The sequence below is a fragment of the Acomys russatus genome, chromosome 24, assembly GCF_903995435.1.
Source record: "Acomys russatus chromosome 24, mAcoRus1.1, whole genome shotgun sequence".
Lineage (NCBI taxonomy): Eukaryota > Metazoa > Chordata > Mammalia > Rodentia > Muridae > Acomys > Acomys russatus.
In genome coordinates, this window is record NC_067160.1 from 18,379,063 (window position 1) to 18,398,694 (window position 19,632).

At 43.4% G+C, this 19,632-nt stretch overlaps 1 protein-coding gene across 1 annotated transcript in view; it reads left to right on the top strand.

Annotated features, from left to right (window-relative positions):
* Positions 1–19,632, top strand: part of Stk39 (serine/threonine kinase 39) — a 273,478-nt gene that overhangs the window by 69,302 nt on the left and 184,544 nt on the right. Inside the window, exons 3-5 of the mRNA XM_051166094.1 lie at positions 8,920–9,028; positions 13,690–13,831; positions 14,926–14,981. Of these exons, the coding sequence (XP_051022051.1) occupies positions 8,920–9,028; positions 13,690–13,831; positions 14,926–14,981 (307 nt within the window). The remainder of the gene's footprint in view (positions 1–8,919; positions 9,029–13,689; positions 13,832–14,925; positions 14,982–19,632) is intronic.

The following is a 19,632-nucleotide window of genomic DNA, read 5'->3' on the forward strand; positions in this document are numbered from 1 at the left end:
CCTGTTATCTTTTGTCTGACCAGCGATTCTGTGTTTTCAGCCCATCTTTGGTTCTGTTTTGGAGACTCAACTTCATCTCCTCCGTGCTATTGAATATGAAGTTTAGTTATTTAGACTGTAAATTGTATATGAAACCCTTCCTCGGGAGCTAAAGTACTTATTTCTCTAAGAAAGCAAGGCAAGGGGACAAGGAGAGAAGAGAAAAGAAAAAAAAAAAAACATAGGAAAAAATAGCTCAGGGATTACATTATGAAATTAGGTAATGATTTCAGTTTGTGATGGATGACAGATGTGAGCAAAGTCATTTCAGAGGAAGGAATAACAATACAATGGCAGCTGAGCACTGTGGGAGAGGGGAAAAGTGGTCCCAGAGCCAGAGGACTTGCCTGCATCCTGCTTAACCGGGCGCTGGCTGCTGCCTGGGGTTGAGAGAACACACTTTCACACTGGGGCCTCAGTCTCTTTCATTCAAAGAGAATCATACTGGATGACAAAAACTCACCCTCCTGAGAATTCTAGGATTCTGGTTGTTTAAGGTTTAGTTCTCTAAAAGCATAGTCTTTCAAGATTCACTTAAAACAAAAATACAAATTACTAGCACGTTGTGCTTTACATTGAATGTAGCGTTGTGCTGTGACAGTGAAAATCTCTTGTGAAGTCCTGGATTGGGGCTCCCAGTGCGCCCTCCTCTTACCTTTGAATAGGATGAAAATCTTTCTGTCTCTAAGTCGCTCCGGTTGTCAGAGTCCTGGTTTTTGCCCTTCTCTTTCTCCATCATCCTTGTTAAGGCAATTTGCTCTGTCTCAGACAAGATTCATCGATAAAGCAAGACTTTTTTTTTTTTTTTTCCTCAGCAAAATGACACTGCTTTCTGCTGCTAGGCAATTATTTTTTCCTTTCTTTTCATCTTCTGTTTCCCCTCCGCTTCAACCCTTTTTTTCTTCCTTCCCCCTCTTTAGAAGCATAAATTTGCTTTGATTTGTAGAGTGTTTTGGAGGAACAAAAACTTTGGATGATTCCCTTGTTTAATGATCATTTTGAGAGAAAAAGTTAACCTCTAACCATAATTGGACGCAGGCTTTCCCATCTCTTTACTGCAGGGACAGTATGAGCAGAGGCCTCCACTTTATTTGAGGCTAAAAGAAAACAAACAAGTGACACCCCTACCCCCCCCCCCAATAAGCCAAGCCTTGTCTGTGCTGTATTAGCAAAGCTGATCCCTTTTCAAGTCATGCTTACTGTTTACTGTGGGAAGATTTTTCTGCTTAGAAAGCTTCCAGCTTTGCAAGTTGGCCCCAAAACAGTAGTTTCTGCATGTATTCTCTCTACTTTGTGTATGAAAACAGTTTTAAATTCTGTTTGACCATACTAATTTTCTAATTAGTAAATTATCCATTCACAGTCCAGCTCGTTCTTCCTCAGCTGTGGGACAGATTGCATTTGGCTGTCCATTGTAGGCCTTAACACTACACCTGCAATAATGAAACCCTAGCCCACTGCACTGCATGCAGCACCATTTGAACATTTTAGGCATCAACTGCAAGTTTTTTATTTTCTTGCTACCCAGCTTTATAATCATGTTAATCTGTTTCATTGTTGTGCTTTTTGCAGGTCTTGTCCAGTTGGGGGCAGGGGTTGGCATGTAATTTTGGGAGGGCTATTTCGAAGATATGGACACATTTTAAAAAATGGGAGAATAATTACTTATATGCAAAACAATTCCATTTCTATAGTTCTAGACATACATTAGCCTATAAATATGTGTAACTTGGTTGGAAAATATTTTTTTATTTTAGAATATCATGTTTAAAATTTAGGTCATAGTTTCTTCAGATACTAATTAAGTAATAATACCAATTGAATTTACACTTACAGTTGTTAGAAAAAGATTGGCAACATAGTTAAATCTGATTTCTTAAAAAGTAAATAGAAATGAACACTTCAAAAGAGGCTTCTTTAGGCTTCTGTTTTGTCAGCAACAGAGACCTACCTAGTATACACTCATATGCACAGGAGGAACACAGACATACCTAGTACACACTCATATGCACAGGAGGGACAGAGATCTACCTAGTATACACTCAAATGCACAGGAGGAACACAGACCTACCTAGTACGCACTCATATGCACAGGAGGGACAGAGACCTATCTAGTATGCACTCATAAGCACCGGAGGAAATGCGGAAGGTGCTTCAGATTGAAGGCAACTTCAGTCATGTGTCTCTTTTCTGATGCTGGGGACTGAACCTCACATGCTGGGCAAGTACTCTCCCACAAAGCCACGCCAGCTGTCTCATTGTTTGATAACTTAGTTTTGTTGTCTTTTATTTCTAAGTTCTGGACAACGTTTGGGTTGAGACAAAGGCTTTTGCCCTTTCCTGCTACCTTCTTTCTATTTCGATTTGAGTTTCCCAGTGGGAATAAAACCACGGCTGCAAAGTGAGCCCTCTGCTGTGTGTGGGGAGGTGTTCCTAGAAGGCTGGGGGTCAGTCTCTCCCTTGGGCAGGAGGGTTCTTCCTTGGCAGAACTCCAGTGGGACCCTGTACTCTGCTGTGGGACAGGATCGTCCTCAGAAGGCAAGTTAGGCCTCACATTCCTGGTCGTTTGGTGCCGACACACAAGTCCGTAGCATTGCTAACAGCTGGCTTCTTGATTCCCAGGAGTTTGACAGGCCAGGTGACAAAGGAAATTGTCTGTGTTGTTGTTACTCTTGTTGTTGTTATTGTTGACTGTTTTGAGTGTTCTAAATCAGAGTCATGGAGAGCTGAACCCTTTTCTGGTTCTAAGCCAACCTTAGAGCTTTGCGTGTGTGTGTGTGTGTGTGTGTGTGTGTGCGCGTGCGCGCGCCTCCACCTCTTCTTACTTTTTTGTTAGTTTTTGCGAACAGCTTCATGTCTCCACCACCAATCTCATAAACCCTGAAATGTGCCCTCTGTTCTGGCAGAGGGCAGATATTTCCCCAGTTTGATACTTTGCTACTCATGAGGGATTTTCCAGACTGCCAACCAACCGGCCTGACACTTCACCTGTAACAGCAGTGCTACCTTTAAAGCACCCCAACACCACTTGAAGCTGGTGCAGAAACAGAAGTCATGCTTCTTTTACAAACGTTTTTTTTTTTTCCTTTCTCTTTTCAAAATATCTAGAACTTTCCCATATGTAATCTTGTCAATTAGAATATATTCCCCAAATCAGATGCTAAGCCACAGGAAAACAATGGCAGAAATAAATGGCAGAGGAGCTTTTCATTCATTTATAACAACCTATGATAGACTGTGTGGCTCAGTCCTTGAAATGGGTTTTTGCTGTTGATATTTCCCCCTAAAACGATACAAGGGTTTGTCTCATAATAATACACCATTTTCATAATTAAAAAATTAATGTGACAGTTTTATAATTGAGGGCAACAGCCAAAAAAATGCAGTGTACTGCCCTTGTAAAAGCTTTGTTAATTTTCTTCTAACTTTTGGCAAACATTAAAGACTGCTTTTTTATTATCATGTACTTGGTATGAAATTAATGAATTAATTTGTTTTTGGGATAGAGTGTCCTGGTCTTCAGGTTGGCCTTCAGTTCTGTTTGTAGCAGCGAAGGCTGATCCTCTTGCCTCCAGACAGCAGGTGGAGTGCGGACCACCTCACTCACCTCTGTATGGAGCTGATGATGGAGCTCAAGGCCCCCCGCGTAGTGGGCGAGCGCTCTGCCCATTGAGCTCCATCACTAGCCCTTATTCTTACTTATTTTAAACCCTGCTTTTTATGGTCTATGCTTAGTTAGGGCCTTGGTCCAGTTTCCCTTCCTGGTGATGTTGCCGCTGTGGAAACACCAACTGGAGAATTGCTTTCTGAAGGGTTTTTAAAAAGATTTATTTATTATGTACACAATATGATCAGATCACACTACAGATGGCTGTGAACCACCATGTAGTTGCTTGAATTCAACTCAGGACCTCTGGAAGAGCAGGTAGTGCTCTTAACCACTGAGCCATCTTTTCAGCCCCATTTTTTAAAAATTCCTATATCATTTAAGGAGTTATTTAAGTACTTGGAGAACATTGCACACATTTTAAAGATATATTCTGCTATCTTTTTCATTTGGATGGTAAGATTCATAAATGTCTTACACTTTACCCTTTCCCTAATTCATCTATTTTCAAGTTTGTAGTTCCTTTCTCTTTTCTTTTTTTCTGAAACACTTTGAGGCATCTTACCAAGATTGGCAGAGTGTAACAAGGGGTGAAGGGAACACAGATGGAGAAGATCCAGCGAAGGTAGTAAGGCTGGCTCCCTGCTCTCCATTGTCCCCATCTGTGTTTAGTCAAATGGCCTATCCTGCATTACAGGAAACTCCCTGAGCCAGCAGGGCCAGTGACCGTGCCACATGAACCTTCTCCAAGAACAAGTGAACAAGGTGCCAGGATCAACTCTAGGCCTTTAGGGCCGAGCCAGGTGTTTGTAACCCTTGCGGTGAGTGAACAACAGGGAGTCATTCCCCTGCAGCCTGGGAGCTGAGGCCCTGAGCCGTAGCCTGGGCTAGCTTTTAGTATAGCGTTACAAGCTAGACTTGCAAGGAGAGCTGTGTCAACCTCTCTTTGCTCTCCCCACACCGTACCTAAGTGGTGAATGGTATTGATCTCCCTTTACAAGAAGGGAACGTGAGGCTCAGAAAGGATGAATGCCCTGCCAGTGTAGTCAGGGAGGTAAACAGCAGAGCTCAGGAGCTGAGTAGAGGCTAGGTTCTATGTGTGCAACCTAGGCTGAGTTCGAGGCTAAGATCCTCCTACCTCAACTTTTCCAATCAGCCGTGGCTACAGGTGTGCATTAGTATGACAGCTGACATAGTTCTTACAAGAATCTGATTACATGTCGTTCCTGTTAGTGTAGTGCTATTTGCAGGAGAAAGTGTGTGTGTGTGTGTGTGTGTGTGTGTGTGAATAAAGACTATATATCAATGCCACAAAATCTCTCATAAATACTGTATTAATTTTTCCATTTGGCATGCAGTAAACTTCCTACATTTTAGAAAGTATTCTCCACCAATTTGAAGGAGCCTGCATCAGGTGGGCAGTGTAGCTTAGTTGCTAGAGTGCTTGTCTAGCAAACACACTCAAAGCTCTGGGTTCCATCCCTACCTACATAGTGAACTGGAGGCCAGCCTCGCCTACTTTAGACCCCGTCTGAGAGAGGGGTGGAGGGAAGAAACCAACACCCGTGTCTTGTTCTGATTTCAGAGCTTGCCTCAGCCCCAAGAGCAATGCTAGAGTATCCTTTGATCTGTTGTCCCATATCACCCCAGCAGAGGAGTGCGGCTGTGTCCTCCTCTGCTTCAGGGCTGCCCTGCCATAGGTCAGGTCTACTCTATGGAAACTTGGCTTGTAATTGACTGCATTACTGAAGCAGCTGCATTAGCAGATTTGAGCCTGTGCCATGGCTTGGTCTGCACTTGACGACACATGCAGGTCTGTGGCCCACACAAGTCCTTTGCACTGACTCTGGAGAGCCACTGTGGTTATCCTTAACTACAGCTTTGGCCCACCTGCTACCTGAGGCTGAACTCTGCTATTTTTTTGTTTTAGTTTTTGTTGCAACTTTGACACCCTTTTCTCCATCCCTGTGGATGATTTTTACGTTTACCTGTCCCGGTAAGGTCCTACTGTTTGAATATTACCTTCCCCCATCCTTCCATCTCTGTTTCCTGTTCCCCTCACCCCCAGTTTGAGCTCAGCTAGGTAGTGCAGAGGGCCTGTCTTCCTACCTGGCCCTCATGGCGGCATCTGTGTTTGTTCCTTCCCCTTCACTCTGCCACCTTGCTGACCTCCAAATTCAGTCTGAAGTTCTGCTGCTCCAAACTGGGCTCCTGGCCTCACAACATACGTGTTGCTGGGCAACCTGCTGGGAGGTACCTCAGGCTTGACCCAGACCTGTCCTGTAGGGCCTGTGCGTTTCCACACTCCCCATGTCACCCCACGAACTCAGTCCAGTTTCAGAAGCCTTGCCGCAAATTAGACTTCTGCATAAACTGTGTCCCAGTTAAGGGACTAATCAGAACTGGGTCTTCCTGTAGGAAGGATTGGATACAGTTTTTATTTTGTTAGTCTAACCTTGGGCAATGCATTAGTTGTCTCCGGAGAAAACAAGTACATGAATGAACTTAGGACAGTGGCAGAAACTTGGATAATTTAACTGATAAGACTGTTAGGAGGAGATTCCAACCAATATCAGCCTCTCCACTGTTATAAAAAGTTGACTTTCCTTTCCCCATTCCTCTTCCTCCTCCTCCTTGTCTTCCTCCTCCTCCTCATCCTCCTCCTTTTCTTTCTTTCTTTCTTTCTTTCTTTCTTTCTTTCTTTCTTTCTTTCTTTCTTTCTTTTCTTCTTCTTTCTTTCTTCTTCTTTCTTCTTTCTTCTTTTCTTCTTCATGCTGATGATCATACCTGCACTATATTGAGCTAAACCCCAGGTCAGAGAAAAGCTGTTATTTTGAAAAGAATATTTGATTCAGCAAATATTTGTAGTTGTCAAATTTTTACTGTTTTAGACTTTGCTAGTAGGCAACTAACCCAGATGCTAACATATAAACGAAGAAGCAGAGAGGCTTGTAGAGGCCCTCATTTCTCCTGTAAGTACATTTCTGTCTCCTTTTTGCTTGCTGGATAGCACAGGTAACAAGAGATAACTACAGTGACCTGTGTTTTCATCATGCCTTTAGGCTTTAAAGGCCCCGTTTCCATAGGGAAACTGAGGCAACTCCGATAAGACAGGAGTTTAAGAAGTACGGGATTTGGACCCCACAACTACATGGTGAACGACTGTGGTGCTGCGTGGTAGAAGCATGTGGAGGATGTGAGCCCCAGACTGATGGAGATCTTCCCCAACTTCCTACCCTTGGTTTGAGCTGCTTTATGCTGCTCCTGTGGTTGTGCTGTTAGGCTCCTGATCTGTGATGAACTCTACTGACTTTGTAGAATTTTGTAAGGTATATAAGCTTATTTGTGCGCGTGCATACACACACACACACACACACACACACACACACACACACGGGGGGGGGGGGTGGGAGAAGCAGAAAAGGAGAAACAGGAGAGGAGAGAAGGGGGGGGGGGAGTTTGTTTGGTGTGAGGTGTATAGGATGTGATATTATGGCCGTTTATGTACCAAGGGCTAAATATCATATTTTCTTCAAGACAAAACAATTTCATTACATGTGCACATTGGTTATTTATTCATTGTCCTTTCTGATTAACAATCTGAAGTATTGACACTAGGAAGCCGGGAAAACCTTCATTAAGTTTACAGTGGCAGTTCAGCACTTACCTCTTCCCATGCGATCTAAGTCACCTCATGATTCAGCCTTGCCCATGGGTGATGTTGTCTTGGAAAAAGAGTGGCCCAGGATGTGTGGCGTTTCTCCCCCAGAAGCATCTCATGGCAAAAGAACCTGCTACTGGAAACAAATGACCCTGGACCTTAGGTTGACTCAGATCTCGGACAAAAGATGCAAGTGGTTAAAAATTGTCAGACCTAGAAAATGAGCTGGCTGGCTGAGGGGACGAGCAGGGAAAGTATACAGGATAAAGAGAAAATAGAAAATTCAATTTGTTTCTTGGAGCTCTAGAAAGAGCTTTAAATACATGTAGGTATTAAGGTGTGTTGCCGTATTTTAGCCAAGTTATCTGATGTACATGACCTGTTTGGTAATTTGAAGATTAGGTAATACTAGATAATTATGATAGGAGCCCAAATCAGAAGTGCTGGTTGGGCAGCCGAGTTAACTCCATGCTAACCAGGACTGCAGAGTAGACTATACGTGTGGCTGGATGCCCGGGTGCTCTTCTCCTTTATAACGACTGTGTAACAGCATGTATAAAGTTGCTTTGGTTGTGGTGGTGGTGGTGGTGGTGGTGGTGGTATGTGTGTGTGTGTGTGTGTGTGTGTGTGTGTGTGTGTGTGTGTGTGTGTGTGTCTTGCTATTGGACAGCATTGTGAAGTGAATGATGCTTCATCTTTACGGGCTCTTGGTTTATGGTCATGACTTTAAACACCAAACCAAAACCAGTGTGACCTTGAGCATAGCAGGAAAATGAACTTCCTCTAAGTTTTCCATGTGTTTTATTGAAAAGTTTGTCATTTTATGTTGTCACATAAGCTTTATTCTCTGTGTCAGTGTTTGCAAACCGAACTGGGAAGCATTGCTTTTCTGATGTCTTAGTGAAGAGGACAGTTAATGTACTGTAGGTCTTAGAATCCTCAACACTGCTCCACTTGCCAGTATCTCTTTCAGAGAGAGACACTGTATCTGATAGTTCTCAAGCTTGTTTTACCTTGCCCAACCCCAGTCCCCCCACCTGCTTTTTTTTTTCCTGGAGGAATATCAACTAAGGCATAGTTTGTGAAAAGATAGGCTGGCATTTTCTCATTTATCACGCTGCAGAAACAGAGACAGTTCTGTGTCCTTTTGGATGAGGGTGGAGATACAACCCACCAGAGCTGAGGCTGTTCACAGGGACTCAGTTCTCCTTAGAGCTTGCCCAGGCTTGTCTTTCTCTCGGATGATGCCTTGAGAGCAGGCAAGGAGCATGCAGTTCCGTGTTTCAGGGCTCGTGGCTGGCAACATGAGGGCTGAAGTTCCTCTGTCTTGTGACAGGCAAGAGAAATGCATCACTAAGCAGTGTGACCAAAAGTGTGGTCCTCTGCCCACCAGTTGTCTCAGCTCCGTCATCCCCTGCGAGATCTGAAAAGTTGCAAGTAGTTCTCTAGGGGACAGATTCCTCCTTGCCCAGGTTCATGGGCCTTTTCCTCTATGAGTGGGGGCTCCCTGGGAGAGCTGGAATAAACTTTCAATAGTTTGATAACCGAAGGGAGAGACAGAGGGCAGGCTGTCTATATCATGCCTATCTTTCTTTTTCTGTTTTCCTTACAGAAAGAAATTCAAGCCATGAGTCAGTGCAGCCACCCCAACGTAGTGACTTATTACACCTCCTTTGTGGTCAAAGATGAACTCTGGCTGGTCATGAAATTACTAAGCGGAGGTAAGTGAGTGATGCTGTTGCTTGCTTCTTAGGTCCCTTGTTTTGTGGGAGCCATCATACAGAGTAAGATTTTGGACTTGATGCCCCTTGGTCTTTGGTTTGAAAGGCCAGACTTTTTAGTATGGACACTCAAGGCCTTTCATAATTGGGCTTAATGTCCTGGTGTTTCCTTCTCCATGTATGAAGTCTGTCCCCCTTCTAGGTTAGGTGACTAGATGACGTCAGTCCACCTAATGGCCACATGTTCTCAGAGGCCTCCAGCCCTTCCCTGTCCTGTGCCTCTCTTCTCTCCTCTGCCTTAGATGTCTCTTGTTTTCCCATGCAGTCATGTCCTCTCTGTAGCTACCATTTATTCAATTCAGAACTATTGATCAATCGTATGTGTGTGTGTGTGTGTGTGTGTGTGTTTGTGTGTATGTGTGTGTATGTGTTGCTGAGAATCAAACCCAGGACCCTGCACATGTCAGGCAAGTGCTATAGCACCAAGCTGCACCTCAGCCCAGCCTTTCTTCAAGCCCCTAGCATGTTGCATTCTGTGATAAAAGATGAGCTTCGTGGGCTCTCGAGCACCTGCATGGTGTCTGGTGTAGTGGCACCGGAGCTTCTGTCCCACGTTTCTTCTCACATTTTTAAGTTATCTGTGGTGGCTGGAGGCTATGAGATGATACTCGTCTGTGTAGAAACTTTGGGCTCCTTGAAGAAAGAACCAGCCATTGAACAGGACGCACCGAACCTGGCATCCTGTGACTATGGTCACTACATTTTGCTATACTTTAAATGGAAAGAAAAGCTTGCCACTGTACTGGCTTGCAGTGTTGGCCACCCTTCAGAAGAGACCTCCAACCTCAGCTCTCTTAACTTAGTGACAGTTTGCTTTTCAAGGCTCTCTCACATTGTTTTACTTGAAAACAAACAAACAAACAAACAAACAGAAACCAGTGCCTCAATGTCAGCTTCAGAGAGGGACTGAAGATGAATGATGGCCTTTAACGTCCTTGGACACACTCTGCTTCTAGATCCTGTCCCAGATGGTACTTGTCTCATGCCATCTCAGGGTCCTCCATGTTACCACCATCCTCATCCCGCAGAAACCACACTGATGCTGGGGAGTCAGGCGGCGAGTCCCACATCTCTCACTCGCTCATAAACTTAAGTACTGGTCCTAGAGGACCATGCTGACTTAACAACTCTCTCATCTTACGGTCCTGGGCATCAAAGCTTAGAAAACCTGCATGGTTTCCTCTGCAGGCCTGCATGCTCTCTGGGCCGCCTCTCTGTGATGGGGCTCTCTGTGTAAAGCTCAAGCAGGAAACAATTCTGGGGTGACTCTGTAGAGCCAAAACTGGTTTGGTTGGATCGTTAGACCCAGTACCAGCTAAGAATAAATTATGGATGTATTTTAACTAATTGTTTGTTTTTAAAAGATGTATTCATTTATGTATTTTATGAATATGAGTGCTCTATTTGTAAGTGTGCTTGCATGCCAGAAGAGGGCATCAGTTCCCATTATATAGATGGTTGTGAACCACCATCTGTGTGCTGGAAACTGAACTCAGGACCTCTGGAAGGGCAGAAAGTGCTCTTAACTGCTGAGCCATCTCTCTAGCCCCTAACTAATTTCTTTTTAAATAAGAGAAACTCTTGTATAACACAGGGGCCCAGGCATGAGGTGATGAGTGTCTGTAATTCCTGTGAAATACATGGGTGGATCTCCATGGGGTTCTAGAAAACGTGTCTTGCCCTCTTAGTCCCCCTCAGCCCTGTTTTCTTGAGTGCTTACTTTAGTTTGTAATTAAAGAGGAAAGAGAAAAGGCAGAAGCAGCGGATAGAGCCGAACTGTAGCCCTGGGCTCCGGAGTTCTCACTTCCTCCTGACAGCTCTGGTGCTGTGGCAACAAGGCGGACTTAGCCTGTTGAGGCAGACTCCCATGGGCTCCACTGTCTCTGAGAATAGGGTGAGTTCTGATGACTGGGACCCCTTGAAGTCTGAGATTCTCTGTCCCGGTTGGAAGAGCTCACCTCAGTTAGCCTTTTGCTTTCATAAGCTTGAGAACATCCCTGGGTTCTCTTTTAAAGGTCCAGATAGAAAATGCATTGTCTGTTTGAGAGTCCAGTCCAATCTCCAGTCAGGGATTTAAAGGGTAAGACAGTAGGTTTAGGTCAGGCTTCCACAGGAAAGGGCCGTGTAGACAGATGAGGACTCGTGTTTTTTTCTTGCAGACAGCTAGAAATACGTACCTACCAGTTATGGTATATACATTTAAGAATGATACACAAACACACACACACACACATACACACACACAAAAAGAGAATGACACAAATAGTGTTCAGAGTTATTATTTTTCTAAATGACCTAAAACAATCTAAAAGCTAATACATGAACAGATGCTTTCTGCTCTCTAAGGAGGGAAATTCACATTTGTTTTCTGCCATGATGTTTGGCCACATGGAATCTCCTAATGAGGGGCAGGCAGCTAGTTTGTTGCAGTAATATCTGATGGGGGGACTCAGTCCTCTTAGTTAATCATAAAGAGCCTGGAGCAGACTCAGGTCCTGAGGTAAGCCATTTGCTAACTCTTCAGAAATGCTGCTTCTCCAGGTAATTACAGCTTTAAAATGACCCAGAGGTGTGGAATATTAATTACTGTGTGTTGAAACATGAATTCATCGTGCCTAGGATACCAGTCTGTATAGAGTAACAAAGCACAGGGTGCTTATTCATTAGAAAGACTGTGCAGAAAGCATAAAATGAAAATCAAAGTTGCTTGGAGTCTCTCAGAGGGATGCTGGGTTCTGGGCGGTGGTGTGGAGGCACCATGCCGGCCCCACCCTCTACCTTTGAGGCGGGTCAAGGAAGGGCTGTTGTTACTGTTGCCTCGGGGTTCTCTGCTGTGTCCTCTTCCCTTGAATAAGGTTTGGTTCTTGACTTCTTTCACATGTTTTCTTCTTTAAAAAAAAAGTTTAATACGTTTTTATATCTTTAATTTCTACGTGATTTACTTCATTTTTGTTTTATATACATTAGTATTCTGCCTTTGTGTGTGTGTGTGTTGTGTAAGATTCCTTGGAACTAGGGTTACAGACAGTTGTGAGCTGCCTTGTGAGTGCTGGGAATTGAACCCATGGCCTTTGAAAGAGTTGCTAGTGCTCTTAATGCTGAGCCACCTCTCTAGCCCTTTATATCTTTTTAGTAGATGTATTCATGTCATTTTTATTCTTAAAACTGTGTTGTTCAAGCTGTTTCTGAACCCCTGGGCTCAGAATACCTTTGGATTTCAGCCTTTTGAGCACTTGAGGACCATAGCCAAATGTTAACCTTTATTTATTATTATTTTTCTCTTGCTACATGTGTGGGTGAGGGGTGTTATACCCACGGCACAGGCATACATATGGAGGCCTGAAGACCTTGTAGTATTCACTCCTTTCTTCCTACCCTGTGAGTCCCAAGGGACCAAACCAGGTTGTCAGGCTTGGTAGCAAGTGTCCTTACCTGCTGAGACACATCTCCTTGCCTCTCCTCCGCCTCCCCCACCAAATATAAACAATTTACATTTTTTTTTAAATGTGCTGGGGACCCATCCATCGTAGTCCCTTCGTAGTAGTTCAGATTTTCTGGGAGAACAGCACCATTGTGGGTGTATGCGTTATACACACACAAGTGATTATAAAAGTGAGACTGGTTTAAGTGACTGGACATTGAATAGTCTATCAATGGCTGCTTCTACAGTGGAGAGGCAGAGAATATGGCAGCTGGTCAGTACAGGAAGCTGAAAGCCTCAGAAGCAGGCTGGGACTGGGGGCGGGGTGGCACATCATGTAGTCGCTATAGGAGGCTGGAGACCTGAAGGCTCCCTGGAGAGTCACTGGTGTCAGTCTGCACTGAGAGACTGGTGTTCATGGGGACAACAGCAGTAGCCACACTCAGCAACTAAGCAAGCAAGTGGAACTTGTGCATATTGGTGATTTTTCCTGCTTTTGGGGGGTGGGTTATCAGCCTATTCAGTGTTCCTGCCTGTATTCAGGGCAGGCAGGTCTTTTTCCCTAAGTTACTGTCCCACATGCCAGTCATCTCTGGAAATACCTGCGGGTGTTTTGTTCATTCTTAGGAATTCCTCAGGACAGTGAGCTTGATAATGAGGTTTAATCATCACAGCCTTGCACGTACAGGTCTGATCACATACTTTATCACAGGCCTGTAACTCCTGGACCCCCAACCCCTGAACTTTATCAGTATTTATGTGTATCTGTTTATCTGTGTGTGCCATGTGTGTGTGGCCAGAAGAGGCCAGAAGGGGGCATTGGATCCTGTGGATTGGAGTTACAGGCAGATGCTTGTGAGCTACCCAGGGATGGTAGGTGTGGGAACTGACCCAGGGTCCTCTGGGAAAGCAGCCATCAGTCTTCACTGCTGAGCCATCCAACAGAGCTCTAGTTCCTGACTCTTAATGAGACCCCTTCTCAACGTCACACGGAAAGTGTTGCTACCAGCTTATTAATAGATGGAGTGTCTCATCTCTGGCCTTGCGCGTGGCATTCCATTGTCGTTATTCCTTGGGAATATTGAAATTATCAAGTGAACAGATTCTATTTTTGGTGGCCCTGTCTAGGCTGTAATAGTAGAGGGTTCCTAATCTAAACCTCTTCTGTCTGTGCATTCAGGTTCCATGTTGGATATCATCAAATACATCGTGAATCGAGGCGAGCATAAGAACGGTGTTCTGGAAGAGGCAATAATTGCAACAATTCTTAAGGAAGTTTTAGAAGGTTTAGACTATCTGCACAGAAATGGTCAGATCCATAGGTACGGATCCTCACAGTCTGCTCTTCGTATTCTATAGCTCTAGTCTGTAAAGAATTTCAAGGATGTGTATATCCTGCAGGTAGGCCTTTGTATTATTCAAAAGTAATTCTTAAAGACAAAACAAACATCCGAAGAATAAACTTGGATTCATTTCCTTGGTATCCTTGGGGCTGGCTTATGTGGTTAAGTTGAAATAGAGCAAAGGTAGTAAGTGCTGTGTGGGCTCATTAAGAAATTAGTTAACATAATTACCCTTGAGATGTACTTGCTTGAACTGGATTGCTTCTCCCTCTTCCCAAGGAAGGTAAGACTGTTAGGTTTTATGTTAACAGTTTTGGACGTGGAGGGAAGGAGACAGCACTGCTTTCTTCTTCTGTGACAGGAACCAGCATAATTCGAGCACAGGATGTTTCTAAAGCAACCGTATTACTCTGACTCTCAGGAATGTTACCAGTTGATAACTATTTACTCTCATATTAATAGCATTGCTCAACCCTGAACCATGCGAGAGCTGTATATTTTAATGATCTGTACTATATGTTTTTAATACTTGTTTCTTAATTATCACTTTCTTTAAATATTAAAATTGCCCTACAGAGCTTCCATATAGTGAGGAAATACCACATAGGATATTATAATTAACACTTAGCCTTGGTATCACCCCATAGGAGAGATTGATAAAATTCATTTTAAGTGGGCTGTGGGCCTCTTTGGAATTGTGCCACAGGCAACTGTAAGTAGAAGCAGAATAGCTTTACTAAGACAAGGATTTAATTCTTGATAAATATGGCAGTTTTGTGGCTTTAAGTATAATCACTAACTCTGAAACATAAAATAGTCTGCTCAGTAGTGATTTAATTAAATGCAGATAATGGTTTCACATAAAATATTTGTTATTAAAATCCTAACTGTGCCTCAGGAGCAAAGTATGAAATGGCAGTATGCACTTTTAACTATCTGCGACATGACTTTACTATTCACAATATCATGATTGTGTCAGGCTTGCGTGCTGTGTGTTAAAATCTTCCTGAGTAGGTCAGTGTAATGTGTAATCTATGCTTTATAATTTTTTCTCTTCTTTTTTTTCCTAATAGGGATTTGAAAGCTGGCAATATTCTCCTGGGAGAGGATGGGTCAGTACAAATAGCAGGTAAAGCTGTTAAAGAGGAAAATCTTCCTTTGCTCACAGGACTTTCATATTTTAAGCCATGGCAGATAGATCCCCAAAATAGATAATGTGCGTAGTGCCTTTTAAGAGTGTATCTGGGCTAGCCTTCTCTAAGAAGCATGCCTTTACAGAATACCTGGGACCGAAAAGCCTGCCAGGGCTCCAGATAAATAATGCTATTTTAGCACAGACTCTTTTGATGATGGTGTGAGTTTTCAATTCTATTATTCGTACCTGGATAGCTTTTCTACCTTTCAGATTGAAGAAAGACGGTATTCATATACCTGCAGGAAAAGGCATTTGGAGAAATTGTTTTTGATTGAGTTTGAAACTTTAAAACATCATATACATTAGTTTAGAAACCTTTTATTTATGTATGCTGTTGAATGACCACATCTGGTGAGTACATGCTATGCTTGCTTCCTGTCATTTTGTGTTTTTTGAGTTGTCAGAGTACCATGAACGCCTTGGCATAGATGGTAGGCACATCCATATTTTCTCTTATTTTGCCCAGGTCCTTGCAGGTCTGCCCCAGCCACCCTTTCAGCCATCACCATCTTTTCGTGGTGCTGGTTTTGGCTGGATGGTCTTTTCCTATAGTGGACTATTAAGCCTTCTGTCTTCCAGAAATTAAATATTATCGGCTGCCTGGGCTAGCACAGTCCTTCGTGAAAATCATTGATTTTGCTTTTGTTAGCAAGAGTGTTGAAGTTTGTCTCATGCTGGTGAGTCAGCCTAATTGGCTTGATTTTGAGCTGTGGGGAGAATCCTGTGTGCCAGCATAGATCTAGGCTTTGAACACACCTAATTATTGAACCAAAATTAACCATAGCACTTTGTGCTAGACAAAAGTCTATTTCCACCTAACCTGAAGACCCAGAGTCATTAGACAGCAGAGAGTCTAGGATCTGTAGAGATGGGTCAAAGATGAAGAGCACTGGCTGCTCTTGCAGAGGGTACCGGCTTCCTTTGCAGCATTCACACGGTGGCTCCGAACCATCTATAACTGTAGTTCCACGGTACCCAATGCTTTGTTCTGTCCTTGGTGGGCTTCCTGCACACATGTGGTATACAGACATACATGCTGGCAAAACACTCTTACACATGAAACAGACAAAATAACTTTTAAAAAGAAGAATCAAAAGAAAAGTAATAAAGGAATTCAGCAGCAAACACTTAACAGAAGGCTAAATTTTTTTCAATTTGGGACAACTGGGATCAAACTCGAGGGCTTGTGACTAGTAAGCCGGTGCTCTGCTGTTGAGCGCCATCCTCAGCCTCGGGGACAGAGCTGCGGCCAACTCTGATTCTGTTTGCGTCTCTCGCTCTGTGGACTCCCAGGTGAGACTAGACAGTGGGGCAAGCAGGATACTCAACTTCCCCTCTGTAATGTTATATGTAAAAAGCAAATTTTAGGTTCTCTTTTAAAGAAGAGACCTTTTTTTTAGAGATGCAAATGAGTTTTGTCTTCCAGATCAAACATGTTTTCCTTTAGATGACGTAGAATAGAAGTGATTATTGAGGAGAAGATGGAGTTGGCCTAGCAGAGTAGTTGGTTTAACACACTTGGAAGCAACTTTGTGTATCAGTTAAGCCCAAAGGCTTCGAAATACTGATTACAGCCACTGTGTGTCTTATGTAGGGATTGTTCTTGCATCCTTCAGCCTCACTTTCCCCATCTGTGAAATGGGGTAACAGTGCTTGTTGTGCAGGTACTGGTTCCCTTTGTGGCCTCTGCACCTTGAGACTCGGGTGTTTGGGACTGGAGGGATGGGTCAGTGGTTAAGAGCACTGGATGCTCTTCTAGAAGACTGGGGCTTGATTTCTAGCACTTACATGGTGACTCTCAGCCAAGGGGTCTCATGCCATCCTCTGGCCTCCATGGGCACCAGGAACACATAGACACGCATGCAAGCAAAAGACCATTACACATAAAATGAAATAATAATTTTAAAAAAGCACAGGTGTCTGTGAGTTCATCAGACTTGGGGTACTGCAAAGTGTTCTAGGTGGACAAAGGGCCATTTTGTAGCTGGGATGTTTTTCCCTCCATGTAAGCATTTCTGTTAAACTGTCTGGAAGGATTCTAGAAAATAGGGGATAAGATCTTTACAACTTCATAGATTCAATGAAGTAATTTTAAGTTGTGTTTGTGAGTCTGTTCATGGCGCTGTACATGTGTGAAAGTCAGGGCATCTGGTTGAGTTGGTTCTCTCTTTGCACCTTGCTGTGATTTCTGGAGATCACATCTGGATCGCCAGGTTTGCATGGCAAGCACCTTTTCTCATTGAGCCATGTTCCTGGTCCTGATGCACATTTCCTCTAAGGAAAGGGATATATTTGTACAGAAACTTTGCACTTGGAATTTTACATTGCTCATTGGCTGCATTCAAATTGTATGTTTCTTGTCCCATGAAACCTAGGCTTACCCCAGCACATAGGGTTGCTGTAATTAATAAACATGAAATTCTTAGAACAGCCCATAAAATGGACAGTGGACAAAAGCAGTCTAATGACACGAGAAAAGTACAGTTTTATATAAGTGTCACAAATAGAGAAATTCAGCGTAGACGTATATTGAGATGTCTCTGTCACAAAGCTAAAGGTTAATACATTGGTAGCAGTACAAAGAGTTACATCCACTCTGTGTGTGTGTGTGTGTGTGTGTGTGTGTGTGTGTGTGTGTGTAGACCAGAGGTCTATTTGGGTTTAATTATTGAGGTATTGTTCACTTTGATATTTATTTATTTTTTTTTTAAGATGATTTTCATTGGCCTGGGAGTCACCAAGTATGGTAGACTGATTACCCAGTGAGCCCCAAGAATCTGCCTATGTCAGCCTCCTCAGAGCTGGGGTTGTATTTGCTTTATAAACCTGGGTTCTAGGATCAAACTTGGGTCTGTATGCTTGCACAGTGGGCATTTTTACCAACTAAGCTATCTCCCAACACCTACCATCTGGCTTTTTTATTATAAAATTGTCAAATGTCTATGATTATAAAAGTAACTCTTACTAGCCTGATGTAATTGTTGTCTGAGGCTTACTGCCTCCATCTGCTAACCTAGGCCTACTCCTGGGAGCTTCTAGCCTCCGTACAATCTATTCTAGGCCTAGAATGTTTTCAGCCTCTGAGACTTACTGCTGAATAAACTCACCCTTTCTAGCTCTTTCTGAACGTTGGCTGTCTGGTTCAACTCATCTGTTGTGGCTCAAACTCCTCTCCAAGCTGACTGATCCAATCTGGCTTCTCTTTCAGCCCTTGACTTTTTGCTGTGCTTGGCTCTAATCTTGCTTCTCATCCTCTGGCTCACTCTGTCTTGACCTGTGTCTAGCTTGTTCTCTCTTCAGCCTCTCTCTGTAAAACTCTCCCAGTAAAACTACCTGCCCCATGTCTGTCTGTCCCCCCACCCCGCCCCCTTTCTCTCTGCACTGCTTTCTCTTAGGGTTAAAAAGGCTATAGCGAGACTGTTGATCTCATCTATTATGTAAAGAATTTGAAGAGATGGGAGTGCAATAAGAACTAAAATTGCGCCTGGTAAGACATTTCAGATTGTTTCTACTTCTTGGGCATCTATAGTACTAGTATGGGTTATTTTTGTAGTAGGTATTGATGGGATGATGCATAGTACTAAGGAGCTGATAAGGAAGACAATTATTAGTGTATGGTCATGAAAGTTTGTGAGTTCTTCTATAACTGGGGATGTAGCGTCTTGTAGTCCTAGTTGAAATGGGTAGGCCATATAAGATATACAGAGTTGAGTCTGTGATTTAACTTTGACAAAGTTATGTAATGTGTACTATCTTATAAAGACAGACATAGAGGTTATGGGGTTGGCTTGAAACCAATTCTAGGGGCTTCGAATGCTTCCTTTCTTATTTTACCTTCACGGAGGTTGGCGCTTCAAATGTGTGGTAAGGTGGCGGACACCCATGAAGTCATTCCAGATTAGTGGATGTACAGGGGACTGATAGAACTTCATGTTCTGAAGTGAAGCCTTCTCAGATTATAGACGTCATAATAATGATGACTGTGAGGGAGATAAATGAGCCTATGGAGGACACTATATTTCAAGTCGTATAGGCATCGGGGTAGTCAGAGTATCATCGAGGCATGCCTGATAGGCCTAAGAAGTGTTGGGGGGAAAAAGGTTAAATTGACTCCTACAAATATGGCGATAAAGTGAGCTTTTGCTCATATATCATTGAGGGAGTAGCCCGAAAATAGGGGGACTCAATGGACGACGCCTGCTATAACAGCAAACACAGCTCCTATAGATAGCACGTAGTGAAAGTGGGCTACTACGTAATATGTGTCATGAAGGACAGTGTCCAGTGAAGAGTTTGCTAGAACGGCTCCAGTTAGTCCCCCTACAGTAAATAGGAAGACAAAGCCGAGAGCCCATAGTTATACCCAGTGACCATTTAATATCACCCCCCTGAAGGGTGGCTAGTCAGCTGAAGACTTTGACTCCTGTTGGGATAGCAATAATTATGGTTGCCGATGTGAAGTAGGCTCGAGTGTCGACACCTAGGCCTGCTGTGAATATGTGATGTGCTCATACAACAAAGCCTAGGAACCCAATAGACATCATGGCTCCAGCTGTTCCCATGTAGCCAAAAGGTTCTTTTTCTC